At 46.0% G+C, this 23,198-nt stretch overlaps 1 protein-coding gene across 1 annotated transcript in view; it reads left to right on the forward strand.

The window, feature by feature from the left end:
* Nucleotides 1-23,198, forward strand: part of LOC308122092 (protein turtle homolog B-like) — a gene marked incomplete at its 3' end in the record, with an annotated part of 221,832 nt that overhangs the window by 90,167 nt on the left and 108,467 nt on the right. Inside the window, exons 4-5 of the mRNA XM_080483725.1 lie at nucleotides 2,785-2,936; nucleotides 11,937-12,054. Of these exons, the coding sequence (XP_080339851.1) occupies nucleotides 2,785-2,936; nucleotides 11,937-12,054 (270 nt within the window). The remainder of the gene's footprint in view (nucleotides 1-2,784; nucleotides 2,937-11,936; nucleotides 12,055-23,198) is intronic.

The raw sequence follows: 23,198 nt of genomic DNA on the forward strand, positions 1-23,198 counted from the left end.
AAGGGCAGAATATAGTGCAAGAAGGAGGGTGGGGGTGTAGGGGGTAAGGTGCATGGTCCAGTCCTGTGAACGGTACAGAGTGTATTTACAGGAAATAAATAAAAACTATGAAAATTATATTGCACATTATGAGGTAGTCTGTAAAGTAAAGTCAGTGCATACGAGAGTTCACAGTGGTTATGGCTTTGGGGAAAAAAATGTTTTTGAATCTGTTTGTTCTTGATCTCATGACCCTGTAGCGCCTTCCCGAGGGCAGCAGGTCAAACAGGTCCGAGCCAGGGTGGGGGCTGTCCTTGGTGTAAATGTCCATCAGGGAGGGGAGAGAGCAGCCGATGATCCTCTGTGCTGCCTTTACCCCTCTGGAGCCTCTCCCTGTCTGCAGCGGTGCAGCTGCCGTACCATACTGTAATACAGTATGTCAGCAGGCTCTCGATTGATGAGCGGTAGAAGGTCAGCAGCAGGTTGGAGTCCAGGTTATACCTTTTGAGAACTCTCAGGAAGTGCAGCCGCTGCTGAGCCTTCTTGTTGATTGCAGTGATGTTCTCTGTCCAGGAGATGTTGTTGGAGAAAAACATTCCTCATTGACTGCTTTTTATTGAGACTTTCATTTATGTTGACCGCAACATCAGGTTTAGTTATTGATTGTTCTTACTGTGGACAGTTTTGTGTGGGTTCAATCTAACAGTCATAGTCTTAGCATTAGTAGGTCGCTACATGTTTAGCATTAGTTGGTGGCTATATGTTTAGTATTAGCAGCAAGCTACATGTTTAGCATTAGCATGTGGCTACATGTGTAGTATGAGCTGGTGGCTACATGTGTAGTATTAGCTGGTAGCTACATGTTTAGCATTAGCATGTGGCTACATGTTTAGCATTAGCATGTGGCTACAGGTTATGCAGACCATAGACATAAACACTAGACGCCGCACCGCCTGTCTCCGCCCGCCGCTCCGACACGTCACAGCGGCCGCCATCTTGTGAGTGGCAAGTCTGCCCCGTCAGCCTAAACAAGTCTATGTGACAGCGACGTGTTTTCTGAAGAAAACCACGCAGATATACATTTACATGACTGTGAAGAATCATTGCTTTCATTTTTAATTTATTAAATTAAAAACTGTTTCATTTATTTATTAATTTATCCAATGTAGCATACTTATAGAAAGTCTTGAGAGGAAATGGAAGAAGTTTGCAGATGGACATTGGGACGCTGTCCTCTCCTTTTAGAGCAGCATGATGGAGCCATGACAAAAATATGCAAAAGCGTTTATTTACACGCAATGTGACATTTATATACAATGAACATGTACATTAGGGCACAAGTTATAACATTTTTTGTGGAACAAATGTAGATTTTCTTATTTACATATTTGCACACAGTAACATATCTACCTATACTACATTATTTATCGTTACATATTTACCTTTAATATTACATAAAAAAAATTGTTACATATTTATGCTATACATTTATCTATTACATATTATATGACATTATTCTTACATATTAACCTCACATTATATAGTTGTTGTTACATATTTACCTATTATATTCGTGATTTATTCATTATATTTACATATTTGTTGTTCCATATATTTACATATTTATAGATTGATAACAGTAACCACAAACTAATTTTGAGGTTGCTTCATTTCACAAATTCAGAAGCCTTGGAAAAGGACTGTCTTGCACAGCCTCTTCCGTGAATTGCCAATTTGGAGTTTTAGTGTTCTCATTTTTGCAATGTGATGGAATCTTAGTTTGTGGAAAACTGAAACTACCACTGACATGAGCCCAAAGTGATGGTTTTCAATGCCATACTGTGTGTCCTCGATGTGCCCCTTGAGAAAAAATATGTCCTGTGATCCAATGTCTGCACGGACCAACCGGTTGAGAGAGGACACGCTCATGTTCTGCCCTGGTTCTGACTGGCGAATGAAACGCTCTGCTGAATTGACAACCTTCACTGTCCACTGGGAGGGCGACCTCCCACTGCTTCCTCGCCGTTTGGTTGGTGGGAAACCTTCAAATGCGCAAAAAGTCAGTAGCCGTCATATATGACCACAGTTCAGTTAAAAGCAACTAAGTTATTTTTAAATGTAATATTCTACACACTGCAACTAAAATAGCCTCCGTTAGATGAACCCAATAGATGTTGATATTGTTGGTGTTGTTGTTTGAGGGCGAGCTTCAGCCAGGGAATAGAGAGCATTTCCCATGGCTCCAGCTCATCTATATCCCAAGTTAATATTATATGAGCTAAACACAGCAACAACAACAAAAAATATGTTTTTCCTACCTGTGGAGGGTAATCCCACGCAGTCGATTGTCCTGATTTTGTCTATTAGCACAACCAAACGCAGTACAGTGATGCGGCATCGTTGCTGACGTCCTGACAAATGACACTCACAAGATGGTGGCCGCACTGACGTATGTTCCTGCCAGTCGGTGAGGCGTCTAGTGTATATGTCTATGATGCAGACAGGCCTTTGACCTTGAGCTGCTCAAATTTACTTTTTTTGTTTAACTGTTTTTCTTGCTGCTATATCTTTAATGATCTTATCTTTGCTTGATCTTTTTTCAGTTTTTAGTGCTGTAAAGCACCTTGTGACTCACGTCTGTGAGGGGTGCTATATAAATAAAATTCTATTATATTCTACATGTGTAGAATTAGCTGGTGGCTACATGTTTAGCATTGAGCTGATACAAAGACGAAGTATTTCCCTGTTCTGTAAATTCTTCTGATGGTTATTTTACACCAAGTTTACTTTTTGTCTCCACACCAGCACCCCCCACATTCTCAGACACCCCACCGCAGTATGTGGAGGCCAAGGAGGGAGGCAGTCTCACGTTAACCTGCACGGCCTTCGGACACCCCAAACCCTCTGTGAGCTGGCTGCGAGAGGGCAGCCTGGTGGTCAGCAGTGGCAAGTACAAGGTCTGTAGGTCGTCTGCTCATGTCTGTGTCACTGACTCACAATGTTTCACCCCCACACTCACCTGTAAAGAAGAACATCTCACCCTAATCATGACTCACCTGTAAAGAAGAACATCTCACCCTAATCATGACTCACCTGTAAAGAAGAACATCTCACCCTCCTCATGATCTGCAAAAGGAATAAGTCAAGCCCAAGGGTTGTGGTAGTGGAGGTTTATCACCAGGCCAGCAGAGGTCACTAACTAGTTCAGTGATTTCTTTACCAACAAAGTTCCTGGTTTGAGATCTCAGATAGACTCAACTGACAATTCTGGTAAAATCTTCAGTGACTTCATGCATGACAGAACATGGACTTTACTCTTCAGTCAGTGGATGATCAGACAGTGGATGATCAGACTGTTGGAAGGTTGTTAAAGGGTATCTCGGAGGAGATAATTTGTTATATCGTTAATCGTTCAATCATCAGCGGAACATTTCCAGGCCTTTGGAAACGATCAAAGATTATTCCTCTACCTAAGGATGGAAAACTGCCATTTACTGGTTCTAGTTGCAGACCAATTAATTTACTCCCTATACTCAATAAATTATTAGAAAAAATTGTTTTTAACCAAATTATTAACCAAAGTATTCAAATGAAAACAAACTCCTGACAAGTGCTCAGCATGTGTATAGACGGGCATTCTACTAACATAGCTCTAGCTCAGGTGACGGATGAGAATCAGTGAGTGGGAGCTGTTCTTTTGGATCTCACAGCAGCTTTTCATGTTATTGACCACTGCATTTTAATTGGAAAAACTCAAATATTATGGGTTCTCTCAAATGGACGAGCACTTCTCTGACTACTCGTGTTCAACAAGTGTTTTTAACTGCAGTTTGTTGAATACTAAAACGACATCATGTGGTCTGCCTCAAGGGAGCTGTATGAGTACTTTTATTTTCTATATTCATAAAGGATTTTCACTCTCAGTGATGAAGGCCAGTATTGTGATGTATACTGTACTGATGACATCACGCTGTATTCTTCTTCAGCAACAATATGTGAATAGAGCAGCACTCTAGAGGAGGAGTGAGACCTGGCAGTGAAGTGGAGCAAATGAATAAACTAGTGCTGAACACATCCTGAACTAAAAGCACTGTATTCAATAAGGTGTGTTCAGCCAGGTACCAATGCTCTTCATCTTCCACGAGAGGGCGCAGTAGAGCAGGTCTCTCAAGTCAAGCTGCTGGGTATGAGACTGACCAGTCAATCTCCCGGTCCGATCAGATCGATCACACTGTTGGCATGATGGACAGAGGTACTGCTATGGCTCAGACATGTCCTGCTTATTGTCCAACCCCTGTTCTTCAAAGTATTGTGTTGTCTCACCTTCATTACTGTCCAGTACTGTGGTCCAACGCTACACAGACGCAGGAAACTTCAGATGGCTCAGAACAGAGCAGCTCCAGTTGTGTCCACTGTCCGTTTCATACTAATGTTCCAGAGATGTCTCGGCTAATGGTGGACACAAAACTACAAGTGAGTCTTCTGATGTTTATGCATAAAGTTTGGACCGACGGAAGCCCAGATACTTTTACAATAAGCTAAGATTCAAGGGTTTCTGTCACAATTATTTGACTGGCCAAGTGTCATCAGGGGACGTGGACGTCCCTCGGCACAAAAAGAAGAGGAGCAGAGGCCTGGAACTCACGTCCTTTTAATATCAGAGACACTAAAAATACATTCTTTTATTAAAGGAAGATAAAAGAACTTCTATATCAAATGTAATCATTAACTGCTTTGTGCCACTAAACATTTGTTGTTATTATTTGTATTATTATTATTACTGTAATGTGTTTTATGCTGTTTTTAATGTTGTTGTTTTTTATCATTGGACCCCAGGAAGACCAGCAACCAGTTTGTGGGAGCGAATGGGGATCCTAATAAACTATAAACAATAAACTCACCTGTAAAGAACACCTCACCCTAATCATGACTCACCTGTAAAGAACATCTCACCCTCATCATGACACCCTCATCATGACTCACCTGTAAAGAACATCTCACCCTCATCATGACACCCTCATCATGACTCACCTGTAAAGAACATCTCACCCTCATCATGACTCACCTGTAAATGATAATATCTCACCCTCATCATGACTCACCTGTAAAGGACATCTCACCCTCATCATGACTCACCTGTAAAGAACATCTCACCCTCATCATGACTTACCTGTAAAGGACATCTCACCCTCATCATGACTCACCTTTAAATAACATCTCACCCTCATCATGACTCACCTGAAAAGGAGAATATCTCACCCTCATCATGACTCACCTGTAAATAACATCTCACCCTCATCATGACTTACCTGTAAAGAACATCTCACCCTCATCATGACTCACCTGTAAAGAACATCTCACCCTCATCATGACTCACCTGTAAAGAACATCTCACCCTCATCATGACTTACCTGTAAAGAACATCTCACCCTCATCATGACTCACCTGTAAAGGAGAATATCTCACCATCATCATGACTCACCTGTAAATAACATCTCACCCTCATCATGACTTACCTGTAAAGAACATCTCACCCTCATCATGACTCACCTGTAAAGGAGAATATCTCACCCTCATCATGACTCACCTGTAAAGAAGAATATCTCACCCTCATCATGACTCACCTTTAAAGAACATCTCCTCATCATGACTCACCTGTAAAGGACATCTCACCCTCATCATGACTCACCTGTAAAGGACATCTCACCCTCATCATGACACCCTCATGTGAATGTGAATATCTCACCCTCATCATGACTCACCTGTAAATAACATCTCACCCTCATCATGACTCACCTGTAAATGAGAATATCTCACCATCATCATGACTCACCTGTAAAGGACGCCTCACCCTCATCATGACTCACCTGTAAAGGAGAATATCTCACCCTCATCATGACTCACCTGTAAAGGAGAATATCTCACCCTCATCATGACTCACCTGTAAATAACATCTCACCCTCATCATGACACCCTCATCATGACTCACCTGTAAAGAACATCTCACCCTCATCATGACTCACCTGTAAAGGAGAATAACTCACCCTCATCATGACTCACCTATAAAGAACATCTCACCCTCATCATGACTCACCTGTAAAGAACATCTCACCCTCATCATGACCCACCTGGTAGCTGGAGTGGAGAATCGTAGATCGAAAACCACGGCAGCACACACAGCTCCAGTGCAGGGCAGGTAGACTCTGCCTACCACACAGACACAGGGTCAGAGGTCAAATGGTTGAGAATCCCTGGTCTATGATGCATTTGCATGAACCATTTAAGGTATATTTCTTTTAATTTCCCTAGACCCCCCCACCAGGGATGGTCGCCGCTTAAATATATTTTGGACACCTGGAAGTTTGGGATGTTTAGACTTTAGACTTTAGAGGTTAGACTTTGCTTTATTAAGCCCTTCGGATGACTCCGTCAGGGAGATTTGAGTTCCAGCAGCTTAATAGAAGAGGAGCAGCACACAGAGGATAACAAAGATGAGTTACAGAAAAAAAGGTAATTCGCCTTAACTTAACTAAATATAGAAGTGGCAAAAAGAATAAGACTCGCAAAAAATATTACAAAATATATCAGATAATATAAACTCTTAACTAACCTTAACTTACCTAGATATAGAAATGATAACCAGAATCAGCCTCCTAACAGAATCTAGGAGTGAAAGTGGCCAAAGGTTAAACTGCTCCGTGGTTACAGACACAATTATTGCACAAGTATGATCATTTGCAGTGAAGAGACAATGAGATGTTGCACAGTTTTGCATTATGGGATGTGAGATGTGGATGGTGAGGTGGATAGCGGCTACTGCTACTTCACTTCTGTCCTCTGTCCCCTCCTCCCCCCAAGTGAGGACTTGTACAGCCTGATGGCCTGAGGGACAAAAGACGTTCTTAAGTCTGTTGGTCCCACATTTGGGAAGAAGCAGTGTCTCTCTGGACATGCTCCTCTGGTTGTTGATGACGGTGTGCGGTGTGTGGTTTAGGATGGTCACCAGGATGTTTGGAATGTTTAGGATGGTCACCTGGATGTTTAGGATGTTCATGATGGACACCTGGATGTTTGGAATGTTTAGGATGGACACCTGGATGTTTAGGATGTTCATGATGGACACCTGGATGTTTGGAATGTTTAGGATGGACACCTGGATGTTTAGGATGTTCATGATGGTCACCTGGGTGTTTGGGATGTTTATGATGGACACCTGGATGTTTAGGATGTTCATGATGGTCACCTGGATGTTTGGGATGTTCATGATGGACACCTGGATGTTCGGAATGTTTAGGATGGTCATCTGGATGTTTGGGATCTTTTTGATGGACACCTGGATGTTTGGGATGTTTAGGATGGACACCTGGATGTTTAGGATGTTCACGATGGTCACCTGGATGTTTGGGATGTCCATGATGGACACCTGGATCTTTGGAATGTTTGGGATTGTCACCAGGATGTTTGAGACGTTTACATTGGACATCTAGATGTTTCAGATGTTTGGGATGGACACCTGGATTTTGGAGATGTTTGGCATTTTTAGGATTGTCACCTGGATTTATGAGATGTTTGGGATGAACACCTGGATGTTTGGGATGTTTATGATGGACACCTGGATGTTTGGGATGTTTAGGATGGACACCTGGAAGTTTAGGATGTTCATGATGGTCACCTGGATGTTTGGGATGTTCATGATGGACACCTGGATGTTTGGAATGTTTAGGATGGTCACCATGATGTTTGAGATGTTTAGGATGGACACCTGGAAGTTTGGGATGTTTAGGATGGACACCTGGATGTTTGGGATGTTTAGGATGGAAACCTGGAGGTTTTGGATGGAAAACTGGATGTTTGACATGTTTTGGATTTACACCTGGATGTTTGGATGTTTAGCATGGTCACCTGGATGTTTAGGATGGACATCTGGATGTTTGAGATGTTTAGGATGGTCACGTGAATGTTTTGGATGGAAAACAGGATGTTTGAGATGTTCATGATGGTCAGCTGGATGTTTGGGGTGTTTAGGATGGTCACCTGGATGTTTGGGAAGTTTAGAATGGTCACCTGGATGTTTGGGATGGTCACCTGGATGTTTGGGATATTTAGGATGGACACCAGGATGTTTGAGACGTTTACGTTGGACATCTAGATGTTTCAGATGTTTGGGATGGACACCTGGATGTTTGAGATGTTTCGCATGTTTAGGATTGTCACCTGGATTTATGAGATGTTTGGGATGAACACCTGGATGTTTGCAATGAACACCTGGATGTTTGGGATTGACACCCTGGGCGTTTGGGATGTTTACGATGGACACCTGGATGTTTCGGATGGAAAACAGGATGTTTGAGATGTTTTGGATTGACACCTGGATGTTTGGGATGTTTAGCATGGTCACCTGGATGTTTGAGATGTATAGGATGTTTCGGATCTATGGGATGGTCACCTGGACGTTTGGGATGTGTGGGATGTTTATGATGGTCACCTGGATGTTTGGGGTGTTTATGATGGTCACCTGGATATTTGAGATGTTTAGGATGGTCACCTGGATGTGTGGGATGTTTAGGATGGTCACCGGGATGTTCGGGGTTTTTAGGATGGTCACCTGGATCTTTGGAATGTTTGGGATTGTCACCAGGATGTTTGAGACGTTTACATTGGACATCTAGATGTTTCAGATGTTTGTGATTGACACCTGGATTTTTGAGATGTTTGGCATTTTTAGGATTGTCACCTGGATTTATGAGATGTTTGGGATGAACACCTGGATGTTTGGGATTGACACCCTGGGCGTTTGGGATGTTTACGATGGACACCTTGAGGTTTTGGATGGAAAACTGGATGTTTGAGATGTTTTGGATTTACACCTGGATTTTTGGGATGGTTAGCATGGTCACCTGGATGTTTAGGATGGATTTCTGGATGTTTGAGATGTTTAGAATGGTCACCAGGATGTTTGAGATGTTTAGGATGTTTGGGATGTGTAGGATGTTTGAGATGTGTAGGATGTTTGGGATGTGTAGGATGTTTGGGATCTATGGGATGGTCACCTGGACGTTTGGGATGTTTATGATGGTCACCTGGACGTTTAGGATGTTTGGGATGTTTATGATGGTCACCTGCTTATTTGAGATGTTTAGGATGATCACCTGGAAGTTTGGGATGTTTATGATGGTCAACTGGATGTTTAGGATGTTTGGGGTGTTTATGATGGTCACCTGGATATTTGAGATGTTCACGATGGTCACCTGGATGTTTAGGACATTTAGGATGGTCACCTGGATGTTTGGGGTGTTTATGATGGGCACCTGGATGTTTGGGATGTTTAGGATGGTCACCTGGATGTTTGGGGTGTTTAGGATGGGCACCTGGATGTTTGGGATGTTTAGGATGGTCACTTGGATGTTTGGGAAGTTTAGGATGGTCACCTGGATCTTTGGAATGTTTGGGATTGTCTCCTGGGTTTTTGAGATGTTTGGGATGGACACCTGGATGTTTGGGATCGAAAACTGGATGTTTGAGATGTTTAAGATGGACACCTGGATGTTTGCAAAGGACACCTAGATTTTTGGGATGGACACCTGGATGTTTTGGATGGAAAACTGGATGTTTGAGGTGTTTCGCATGGACACCTGGATGTTTAAGATGGACACCTGGATGTTTGAGATGTTTAGGATGGACACCTGGATGTTTGCGAAGGACACTTGGATGTTTGCGATGGACACCTGGATGTCTGAGATGGACATCAAACATCCAGAAGAAACGCTGAAATAAAGTGAAAGTGACTCCGGTTCTATTGTCCCATGAATTAATCTGCTCTAATCTCACCAAGTCAGCATTCACAAGTCAGGAAGGTTCTGGCTTTGGCTGCAGCAGCAGTGTTGCTCTGAGCTGCTGATGTGTTGGAATTCTTCATAATCTCAGAGAATGGTATCTGTAAACTGCTCTGCTGGGTTTCTCCCTCTGTGATTGGTCACCCCTGCAAGCTCCGCCCCTTTCAGGTGAATGCTCTGATCCTCAAGGGAAACTCTGGTTGAACTAGTGAGTTGATTACCTGCTTCCTGTTAATGCTGATCAGGATCCAGAATGTTTGGGTTAGTTAATCCAGACAACAGAGATATCATGGTATGTTAATGCAGGTAACAGAGATATCCTGGTATGTTAACCCAGGTTACAGAGATATCCTGGTATGTTAATTCAGGTAGCTGAGATGCACCCTGACCACACCAGGGGTCCAACCATGACGCACAAGTATAAAAGTCCAACACGCGAAAATCCAACCGTCTCCAAGACGGACTTGTGTCCACCCAGACGCAGGACTTCGTACGGAGACACAAGGAGCTGCGTGTCGACTCACACTGACTGGTTCGGAACACTTCCAACTGGCAGGACGAGCTGGAAAAGCCGTGGGACATATTTTGTTTGTTTCTCTTTTCTTTTTCTTCAACGGGACCCACACAGCTGCAAGCCAACTTCCTTCCCCTCCAGCCGTGCAGCTTCCCGGTGACTGCCAACCTGAAGCTCGCTTCTGCACCCACGCAAGAAGTGCCAGGTGACTCACAATCCCGTTCTGTGGACGCCCCCGTGTTCCACGCCGCAAAACGCAACTCAGGTCTTCCTGTCCCCGGGACACGAAAGACCAGCCCGCGGCCGTAAATCCCAGGATTCCCCCCGGCCGCGGAGACACGTCCCCCCCACCTTCTGATCAAGTAGGAGGCTGTGTCTGGGCAGAAGAGGTAGAATAACCTGCTGCTGAGATCGCTGGGTATTGATTTAGTGCTTGTGAGACTCTGGGATGCTGATTTCCTCCTCCGTTTACAAGCACTTTGTGCCGCGTGTAGATAGCCGTCTACGCAAACCACCGTTCACGCGCACGAGCACCCAGGAGTTATCCCGCGGCTATCAGAAGCTGAGACAGTCTGAGCCGCTGACCCAACTCCTGTTGATAACTGAGAGTGTTTATAGAGAACTGAACATGTTTCTAGAGACCTGGGAGTGTTTATAGAGAACTAGAGTGTTTATAAAGAACTAGAGTGTTTATAAAGATCTGAACGTGTTTATAGAGAACTGAGAGTATTTATAGAGAACCTAAAGTATTTATAAAGAACTGAACGTGTTTATGGAGACCTGGGAGTGTTTATAGAGAACTAGAGTGTTTATGAAGAACTAGAGTGTTTATAAAGATCTGAACGTGTTTATAGAGAACTGAGAGTATTTATAGAGAACCTAAAGTATTTATAAAGAACTGAACGTGTTTATGGAGACCTGGCAGTGTTTATAGAGAACTGTGAGTATTTATAGAGAACTGAGAGTATTTATAGAGAACCTAAATTATTTATAAAGATCTGAATGTGTTTATAGAGAACTGAGAGCGTTGATAGAGAAGTGAAGATGTTTATAGAAACCTGGAAGTAATTATAGAGAACTGAGAGTGTTTATAGAGAACCTAAAGTATTTATAAAGATCTGAACGTGTTTAAAGAGAACTGAGAGTGTTTATAAAGAACTGAGAGTGTTTATAGAGAACTGAGAGTGTTTATAGAGAACTGAGAGTGTTTATAAAGAACTGAGTGTTTATAGAGAACTGAGAGTGTTTATAAAGAACTGAGAGTGTTTATAGAGATTGTAAACTGATGCTGAGATGATTTTATTGGTTATTCAACATATATATTCTGTTTGTGTCATCTGAAATATCTTTGTCGATGAATAAAAGTCACCATTTTGACAAATGTCCAACAGCTGTGCCAATTTATTCAGAACTAAGATCACCAGATTATCGTCTCTGACACTGAGTAAAGAAGTGAAAACCTTCCAACGTCCAAGTATAGAAAATTCTTCTGAACGCTTCAAACTCAAACTGTTTATCCTTTAGCAGATTCTATAATATGTTTGATTTGTTCCAAATACACACATTTATTATTGATGAAAAACTAATTAATAAATCTTGTGTGTGTTCAGGTGTCTGATGGGAGTGTGACGGTGCTCTCCATCACCAGGGAGGACCGGGGATCCTACACGTGTCAAGCTGTCAGCCCCCAGGGTGAAGCCGTCCACACCACCAGACTGCTGGTCCAAGGTGAGTCCTCCTGCTGCTGCTCCTCAACGTGTCCACAACCTCCTACTGCTCCTTAATGTGTTTACTACCACCTACTGCTCCTCAACATGTTCACTATCACCTGCTGCTCCTCAACGTGTTCACTACCTCTTACTGCTCCTTAATGTGTTTACTACCACCTACTGCTCCTCAACATGTTCACTACCTCTTACTGCTCCTTAATGTGTTTACTACCACCTTCTGCTCCTCTGCATGTTCACTACCACCTACTGCTCCTCAATGTGTTCACTACCTCTTACTGCTCCTTAATGTGTTTACTACCACCTACTGCTCCTCAACATGTTCACTACCTCTTACTGCTCCTTAATGTGTTTACTACCACCTTCTGCTCCTCTGCATGTTCACTACCACCTACTGCTCCTCAACGTGTTCACTACCTCCTACTGCTCCTTAATTTGTTTACTACCACCTACTGCTCCTCAACATGATCACTACCACCTGCTGCTCCTCAACATGTTCACTACCACCTACTGCTCCTCAACATGTTCACTACCTCCTACTGCTCCTTAATGTGTTTACTACCACCTACTGCTCCTCAACATGTTCACTACCACCTACTGCTCCTCAACATGATCACTACCACCTGCTGCTCCTCAACGTGTTCACTACCTCCTACTGCTCCTCAACACATTCACCACAAACCTACTGCTCCTCAACATGTTCACTACCTCCTACTGCTCCTTAATGTGTTTACGACCACCTACTGCTCCTCAACATGTTCACTACCACCTACTGCTCATCAACGTGTTCACTACCTCCTATAGCTCCTTAATGTGTTTACGACCAACTACTGCTCATCAACATGTTCACTACCACCTACTGCTCATCAACGTGTTCACTACCTCCTATAGCTCCTTAATGTGTTTACTACCACCTACTGCTCCTCAACATGTTCACTACCTCTTACTGCTCCTTAATGTGTTTACTACCACCTACTGCTCCTCAACATGTTGATTACCACCTGCTGCTCCTCAACGTGTTCACTACCTCCTACTGCTCCTTAATGTGTTAACTACCACCTACTGCTCCTCAACACATTCACTACCACCTACTGCTCCTCAACATGTTCACTCCCTCCTACTGCTCCTTAATGTGTTTAGTACCACCTACTGCTCCTCAACATGTTCACTACCACCTGCTGCTCCTCAACGTGTTCACTACCTCCTACTGCTCCTTAATGTGTTAACTACCACCTACTGCTCCTCAACACATTCACTACCACCTACTGCTCCTCAACATGTTCACTACATCCTACTGCTCCTCAACGTGTTCACTACCTCCTACTGCTCCTTAATGTGTTTACTACCACCTACTGCTCCTCAACATGTTCACTACCTCCTACTGCTCCTCAACATGTTCACTACCACCAACTGCTAATCAACGTGTTCACTACCTCCTATTGCTCCTTAATGTGTTTACTACCACCTACTGCTCCTCAACATGTTGATTACCACCTGCTGCTCCTCAACGTGTTCACTACCTCCTATTGCTCCTTAATGTGTTTACTACCACCTACTGCTCCTCAACATGTTGATTACCACCTGCTGCTCCTCAACGTGTTCACTACCACCTGCTGCTCCTCAACGTGTTCACTACCTCCTACTGCTCCTCAACATGTTCACTACCACCTGCTGCTCCTCAACGTGTTCACTACCTCCTATTGCTCCTTAATGTGTTTACTACCACCTACTGCTCCTCAACATGTTGATTACCACCTGCTGCTCCTCAACGTGTTCACTACCTCCTATTGCTCCTTAATGTGTTTACTACCACCTACTGCTCCTCAACATGTTGATTACCACCTGCTGCTCCTCAACGTGTTCACTACCACCTGCTGCTCCTCAACGTGTTCACTACCTCCTACTGCTCCTCAACATGTTCACTACCACCTGCTGCTCCTCAACGTGTTCACTACATCCTACTGCTCCTCAATATGTTCACTACCACATACTGCTCCTCAACATGTTCACTACCTCCTACTGCTCCTTAATGTGTTTACTACAAACTACTGCTCCTCAACATGTTCACTACCTCCTACTGCTCCTTAACGTGTTTACTGCCACCTACTGCTCCTCAACATGTTCACTAGCAACTACTGCTCCTCAACGTGTTCACTACCACCTACTGCTCCTCAACATGTTCACTACCTCCTACTGCTCCTTAATGTGTTTACTACAACCTACTGCTCATCAACATGTTCACTACCACCGACTGCTCCTCAACATGTTCCCTACCCCCTACTGCTCCTCAACGTGTTCACTACCACCTACTGCTCCTTAACATGTTCACTACCTCACACTGCTCCTCAATGTGTTTACTACCTCTTACTGCTCCTCAACATGTTCACTACCACCTACTGCTCCTCAACATGTTCACTACCACCTGCTGCTCCTCAACATGTTCACTACCTCCTACTGCTCCTTAATGATTTTACTACCTCCTACTGCTCCTCAACATGTTCACTACCACCTACTGCTCCTCAACGTGTTCACTACATCCTACTGCTCCTCAATATGTTCACTACCACATACTGCTCCTCAACATGTTCACTACCTCCTACTGCTCCTCAATATGTTCACTACCACCTACTGCTCCTCAACGTGTTCACTACATCCTACTGTTCCTCAACATGTTCACGACCTCCTGCTGCTCCTCAACGTGTTCACTACCTTCTACTGCTCCTTAATGTGTTCACTACCAACTACTGCTCCTCAAAATGTTCACTACCACCTACTGCTCCTTAACATGTTCACTACCTCCTACTTGTCCTCAATGTGTTCACTACCTCCTACTGCTCTTCAACATGTTCATTACCACCTGCTGCTTCTCAACGTGTTCACTACCTCCTACTGCTCCTCAAAGCATTCACTACCTCCTACTGCTCCTCAACATGTTCATTACCACCTGCTGCTCCTCAACGTGTTCACTACCTCCTACTGCTCCTCAACGTGTCCTCTACCTCCTACTGCTCATCAACATGTTCACTACCACCTACTGCTCCTCAACGTGTTCACTACCTCCTACTGTTCCTCAACATGTTCACTACCTCCTACTGTTCCTCAACATGTTCACTACCTCCTCCTGCTCCTTAATGTGTTCACTACCACCTACTGCTCCTCAACGTGTTCCCTACCTCCTACTGCTCCTCAACGTGTTCCCTACCTCCTACTGCTCCTCAACGTGTTCACTACCTCCTACTGCTCCTCAACGTGTTCACTACATCCTAATGCTCCTCAACGTGTTCACTACCTCCTACTGCTCCTTAATGTGTTTACTACCTCCTACTGCTCCTCAACATGTTCACTACCTCCTACTGCTCTTCAACATGTTCATTACCACCTACTGCTCCTCAACGCATTCACTACTTCCTACTGCTCCTCAACGTGTTCACTACTTTCTACTGCTCCTTTTATTTGTTTACTACCATCTACTGCTCCTCAACATGTTCACTACCACATACTACTCCTCAACGTGTTCACTACTTCCAACTGCTCCTTAATGTGTTTACTACCTCCTACCGCTCCTCAACGTGTCCACTACCTCCTACCGCTCCTCAACGTGTTCACTACCACCTACTGCTCCGTAATGTGTTTACTACCACCTACTGCTCCTCAAAATGTTTACTATGACCTAGTGCTCCTCAACGTGTTCACTACTTCCTACTGCTCCTTAATGTGTTTACTACCATCTACTGCTCCTCAACATGTTCACTACCACATACTACTCCTCAACGTGTTCACTACTTCCTACTGCTCCTTAATGTGTTTACTACCACCTACTGCTCCTCAACGTGTTCACTACCTCCTACTGCTCCTCAACATGTTCACTACCACCTGCTGCTCCTCAACTTGTTCATAACCACCTACTGCTCCTCAACATGTTCACTACCACCTTCTGCTCCTTAATTTGTTCACTACCACCTACTGCTCCTCAACATGTTTACTACCACCTTCTGCTCCTTAATTTGTTCACTACCACCTACTGCTCCTCAACATGTTCACTACCACCTTCTGCTCCTTAATTTGTTTACTACCACCTACTGCTTCTCAACATGTCCATTACCTCCTGTTGCTCCTCAACATGTTCACTACCACCTACTGCTCCTCAACATGTTCACTATCTCCTTCTTCTCCTCAACTTGTTTATTATAGCATATAGAGCATCTTCCTGGTGTAACTCCAGGTAGCAGCCAGATTATAGAGCATCTTCCTGGTATAACGCCAGCTAATGTCCAGATTATAGAGCGTTGCCCTGGTGTGACTCCAGCCAGCAGCCAGACTATAGAGCATCTTCTTTGTGTAACTCCAGCTAATGTCCAGATTATACAGCATATTCCTGGTGTAACTCCAGGTAGCAGCCATATTATAGAGCAGGGGTCTCAAACTCAATGTACCCGAGGGCCGCTGGAGGCAGAGTCTGGGTGAGGCAGGGCCGCATCAGGGATTCCACAAAAAAGTTGTCCAAAAAATCCTCAAATGTCATTATTAACAGTTTTAATGATTTCTTCTGAACATGTTAGTCCTGAACATGAATGGAACTTTGAATGAAGATCATGAACGGCTCTTCTGAACATGGTTTCTCTTGCCTACACTTCTTATCACATATCTGAGCCACATTTGGGTTGAGAGAAGAAGCAGTTGAGACTCTTTCAATGTGTTTTGGTCCCTTGAACTGTGAACCGTCAACTCTCAGATAATACTAATGAAGTGAAAGTCTACTTTCATGATAAATGTATCGTAGAATCCCGTGTCCGGGGATCAGGTTGTCGAGGCCCCTGCCGTCGACTGCCACCAAATCCACATTGCACCCAACCCCTACAGTAGCCTCTGTGGGTGGTGGGCTCACAGGAGGAAGAGGAGGGACCCGCGTCGGGCTGGGCCCGGCAGGGCCCCACGGGCCAAGGCCCGGCCACCAGGTGCTCGCATGCGGGCCCCAACCCCAGGTCTGGCTCCAGGGTGGGGCCCCGGCTGCGCCTCACCGGGCGACGTTGCTTTCCTCTTTTGTTGTTTTGTCATAGGGGGCTTGTTGAAGTCAGCCTCCTCGGGAAAGTCTATTCCAGGGTACTGGAGAGGAGGATCCGGCCGTTAGTCAAACCTCGGATCCAAGAGGAACAATGCGGTTTTCGTCAGGGTCGCGGAACGCTGGACCAGCCTAATACTCTCCAACGGGTTCTCGAGGATTCATGGGAGTTTGCCCAATCAGTCCACATGTGTTTTGTGGATCTGGAGAAGGCGTTTGACCGTATCCCTCGGGACGTCCTGTGGGGGGGTGCTCCGGGAGTATGCAGTCTAAGGGCTGCTAAGGGCTGTCCGGTCCCTGGACGCCCGGAGCAGCAGTTTGGTTCGCATTGCCGGCAGTAAGTCGGACCTGTTCCCAGTGCATGTTGGCCTCCGGCAGGGCTGTCCTTAGTCACCGGTTCTGTTCATAGCTTTTATGGACAGAATTTCTAGGTACAGCCAGGGACCGGACGGGGTCCGGTTTGGGGACCACAGGATCTCGTCTCTGCTTTTTGCAGACGATGTGGTCCTGGTGGCTTCATCAAACCTGGACCTTCAGCGTGCACTGGTGCGGTTTGCAGCCAAGTGTGACCCAACTGGGATGAGGATCAGCACCTCTAAATCCGAGGCCATGGTTCTCCACCGGAAAAAGGTGGCTTGCCCCCTTCAGGTCGGTGGAGAGCCCTTGTCCCAAGTGGAGGAGTTCAAGTATGTCGGGGTCTTGTTCACGAGTGGGGGGAAGATGGAGCGTGAGATCGACAGGCGGATCGGTGCAGCATCTGCAGTTATGCGGTCGCTGTATCAGTCCGTCGTGGTGAAGAAGGAGCGAAGCCAAAAGGCGAGGCTCTTGATTTACCGCTCCATCTTCCTTCCTCCCCTCACCTATGGTCATGAGCTTTGGGTCATGACTGAAAGAAGGAGATCCCGGATACAAGCGGCTGAAATGAGTTTCCTCCGTAGGGCGGCTGGGCGCCCCCTTAGAGATAGGGTGAGGAGCTCAGTCACCAGGAGGAGCTCGGAGTAGAGCCGCTGCTCCTCCACATCCAGAGGAGCCAGCTGAGGCTTGGGCATCTGTTTCGGATGCTCCCCAGACGCCTCCCTAGGGAGGTGTCCCTCCGGTAGGAGGCCTCAGGACAGATAGAGGACACGCTGGAGAGCCTATGTGCCTTGGGGTCCCACCAGAAGAGCTGGAGGACGTGTCTGGGGCGAGGGGAGTCTTGACATCCCTGCTTAGACTGCTGCCTCCACGACCCGGCCCCGGATAAGAGGTGGACAATGGATGGATGGATGGATGGATGGATGGATGGATGGATGGATGGATGGATGGATAGTGGAATGTGGCACATCATCTCAAGATAGCAGCAAATCTTATCAGTTTCTAATGGTCTTTGAATTGACAAGAACAGTATCATATACTCATGCTGTAACTCTTTCATATTTTATGCGAATGGTGTTAACTTTTACTTTGACACTCACCAATCATGAAGATCACCATGGCAGCATCACACCCCACACAAAACACTCTTCACTCCTGGTTGCCCACCCACAACTAATAAACCAAACTAAACTAGATGAATTAATTAACTACATGAACAAAGCAACGAAAACACAACACAATCATTACCAACACTACAAACCTAATATAACCTCAACAACAGCTAAAACGCGAGGTACAGAAACTCCCATGATGCAATGCAGCGATCCGCTCCATGATCGCGGAGCGGATCGCTCCAGTGCATCATGGGAGTTCCTGTCCGTTGTGTTTTAGATGTAAATATTGGGGGTTATATATTGGCCCTATATCCTGGCCCCAATCCATTGGTCACTTTGGAGTAGGCAAGCTCAATGAGAATGGCCAGTGAATACTGGAGCTCTGCTCTCACCATGGCCTTTGTGTCACCAACACATTCTTCCCCTCCAAGCCACACCACAGAGTGTCCTGGAGACACCCTAGATCCCGTCACTGGCATCAACTGAACTTTATCACCAGGAGACTCTTGCTCAATCATGTGCTTGTCACCCGCAGCTACCACAGTGCTGACTGTGGCACTGACCACTACCTGGTCAGCAGCAAGGTGCGTCTTCAACCAAGACAAATTCACTGCCCCAAGCAGAAGGCCCATCCTCGTATTAACACTACCAGAACATCAGGGTCTGAACTAATTAAATGCTTTACCAGAACCATTGACGAGGCCCTCGATAACTGTCCAACTGACAATGCCACGGGACGGTGGAACCACATCCGCGATGCTGTGTGCTAGTCTGCCTTGGACACGTTCAGGAACAGAGAGAGGAAAAACGAGGACTGGTTAGAGGCAGGGATTGTTGAAATGGAGCCTGCCATAGCTATCAAGTGAGCCGTCCTGCTTGAACACAAGAGACAGCCCATGGAGACAACATTAACCTACTCTACCAGTCCCACAACAAAGCCTAACAAATCGCCCGCAGGTGTGCCAATGACTACAGGCTGAAACTGTGCCAGGATATTCAGACCTCTGCTGACTGTGGTAACATCCGCACCTTGAACCAGGGCATGAAGAAGGCATTGGCCCAAGCGTCATCAAGATCGCTCCTCTTAAATCAACCTTGGGAAGCATGATCCCAGACCGCAGCAAGCAGATGGAGAGATGGCCAGAGCACTACCAGGAACTTGTAAGGGTCCGTGTGTGTCTGTGTGTGTGTTCGTCAAGTATGCATCTCTTACTCGGTTTTCACTTCCTGTTTTGTTATGTAATCCTTCGTCTGTCTGCGTCTCAGTAACTTGCCTTTGCTGTGTTTGCCTCCTCTGTGTGTGTTTGTGATCAGTTTGATTTGTCTCACTGGTGTCTTCCCTCTCCTCATGTATTTAAACTCCTCTCCTTCATGTCTCTGTGTTCAAGCGTCATTGTTGCTCCGTCTTCATGACCCCAGCCCTCTCCCTGTGTACTCCCGTGTGGACTTGTCTTGTGTTTTGGATTTCTCCTGCGTGCCGACCCCTGTCTGGAACTGAACTGCCTTCTTGAACGCAGCTCGTAAATCTGTTTGCCTTGTTCCGACAATAAAACATGCAAACTCTAGTTTTCTGTGCGAGTCTGCTTCTGGGTTCTCCTCGGACCTTGACAGAACTGTACTCCAGAGAAAACATAGTTCCCACTGCCATCGAGAACACCACTTTACTGCCCACCATGGAGGAACTTGATGCCCCACCCACCATTGAGGAACTCGGCAAGACCATCAACTCACTAGACAGCGGAAAAGCCCAGGTAATGACAGAATCCTGCCGAAAGTCATCAAAGCCGGAAAGCACAGCTCTCTCATCTAACATCGCCACGACTCCTGCTGTCATGCTGGGAAGAAGGAGCAGTGCTTCAGGACATGCGTGATGCCAAGAGCATCACACTCTACAAAAACAAAGGGGACCATAGCGATTGTAACAACTATGGTGGAATATCCCTCCTCAGTGTTGTGGGAAAAGCCCTCACCCGAGTTGTCCTCAACAGGCTGCAGATACTTGCCGAACAAGTCTACCCAGAGGCCCCGTGCGGCTTCAGAGCCACAAGATCAACATGGTCTTCTCCCTCAGGCAGTTACAGGAGAAGTGCCATGAGCAGAGATGTCCCTTGTTCATCGCCCTCATCGACCTGACTCAGGCAATCGACCTGGCCGGCCCAACAGGCCTTTTCACTCTGTGTCCTCCCAAGCTCCTGAAGCTGATCATGTCCTTCCATGATGATATGAATGGTACTATTGAGCACAACGGATCATGTTCGGACCCCTTCCTATTTAAAAGCGGTGTCAAAGAAGGGCGTGTCCTCACGCCAACACTAATTGGCATCTTCTTCTCCCTGCTGCTTCCCTACGCCTTCCGACAGTTCGCGGTTGGCATCTTCCTCCACACCAGGAGCGACAGCAGCCTTTTCAACCTGGCATGCCTCCAAACAAAGACAAAAGTATGCAAAGTCCTCATCAGGGAGTTGCTTTATGCAGACGACACTGCCTAACTGCCCATTCTGAGGAGTCACTACAGGAGCTTATGACCTGTTTCACTGATGCCGGCACCAAGTTCAGTCTCACCATCAGCCTGAAGAAGACCAATATCATAGGTCAAGACATCAGCAGGGCTCCTCAAACTTCCATCGGTGACCACACCCTGGAGGTCATCGACAATTTCACATTCCTGGGCTCCAACATCTCCAGCAACCGTTCTCTGGATGCCAAGCTGAACGTGCGCATTGGCAAGGCAACAACAGCTATGGCTTGCCTCACAAAGAAAGTTTGAGGTAACACCATGCTGACGACCAACACAAAGGTGAAGGTGTACCAAGCATGTTTGCTGAGTACTCTTCTCTATGGAAGCGAAACATGGACCTTTTACTCCTACCAAGAACGCAGGCTCAACGCCTTCCACCTGCGTTGCCTCAGGCGACTTCTGGGCAACACCTGGCAAGATCGCGTCACCAACACAACATCTTGGCACAGGCAGGGATACTCATCATGTTTGCCATGCGAACGCAGAGATGACTGTGCTGGCTGGGCCATGTCTGCTGCATGGATGACAGCCGCATTCCAAAAGACATTCTTTATGGTGAGTTGGCCACTGGCTCCAGACCTATATGGCGGCCTGTACAGCGCTACAAAGATGTCTGTAATTGCGACCTGAAGGCAAGTGGCATTGATCCAGAGGACCTGGAAACAGCATCCTCAGAACGCATCAGCTGGCGGACAACCGTGAAAACTGGAACCAAAAAATCGGAATTGAGGAGAGAGACCAGATGGCAAGAACAGCGGCTCGGGAGACAGCAGAGAATACATTCAGCGCCCAGCACAACCCAGGCCAGCACGTTTACCTGCAGCAACGTGGCAGACCCTGCCTTTCAAGGATTGGTCTGTACAGTCACAGCAGGTGCTGCAACTCCACAGAGTAATCCACAGCGCAACTACTATAGTGTTTGAGACTGGCGCATACCAACAAATCTTCCAGCCTTTTGTGTTGGTAGACTCTTCAATATCCTTGAAACTCCGCCACCACTTCCATCAGGCAGAACACCGGTCACCAGGATCTTTAGACCCCAGAATTAAAGAGAGTGTCTGATGCACAGTGGCTCTTCACCGTGCCTGAATGAATCCCAACCTCTTCAATACCTTTTCCATGTTTGTGTGGAATGGCAGTAAAGAAGATCTCAAGTTTCTTCTTGCAAAGGGGCACAAAGTCTCTGAGCAGGGGACTCCTGGGCAGTGGAATCCTGTGTAGTGTACTCCTGGGCAGTGGACTCCTGAGCACTGGATGTCCTGAGTAGTGGGTGTCCTGAGTAGTGGGTGTCCTGAGTAGTGGACTCCTAAGCAGTGGACTCCTGGGCAGTGAACTTTTGAGCAGTGGACATCCTGAGCAGTGGGCTCCTGAGCAGTGGGCTTCTGAGTAGTGGACTCCTGTGTAGTGGACTCCTGTGTAGTGGACACCTGGGCAGTGGACTCCTGAGTAGTGGACTCCTGAGCAGTGGACACCTGGGCAGTGGACTCCTGAGCAGTGGCTTGGTCAAGGTGAAAGATGGCTGCTGCTGAGACATGCTGAGTAACTGAGTTATGACAATCCAGCAAATATCTCCCAGAGGAACGGTCATCCAAGCCTTTAACGGAGAATTCGAAAGTGTTGTCTTCAATCTGTAGACAATTCTGGCGAACAGTGACTCTAGAAGCTACTCTTGTGACATGTGCTTAGCAGCCAATGAAGTCTGATAACTCAGCAACATTACCCGACCAAAGACTACGAAAAGATGGCAAAGAAGATGGCAGAGGATATGGAGGAAGTGAAAAAGTAACTGAACTTCCTGACAGGAGAGTTGAGTGCTGTGGTTCAACAAAAAGACCTGTTGAAGATGATTAGAGGAAATGCGTCAACTGAGGGAAGCGGATCAGAGGATTGCAGAACTATAAATCAGACTGGATGATCTCCAGCAATATACAAGATTGGATGACTTGGTGATAACCGGCCTGATGACAACCCACCACACCTATGTAGAGCTGCAGCAGGGGAGAAGCAGGGCGAAGACGCACCACCAGGAGAACTCCATACGCTGGAACAACAAGTCATCAACGTCTCTCACAGTGGAGACATCCCACTGGACTGACACA

The sequence above is a fragment of the Lipophrys pholis genome, assembly GCF_963383615.2.
Source record: "Lipophrys pholis genome assembly, chromosome: 16".
Lineage (NCBI taxonomy): Eukaryota > Metazoa > Chordata > Actinopteri > Blenniiformes > Blenniidae > Lipophrys > Lipophrys pholis.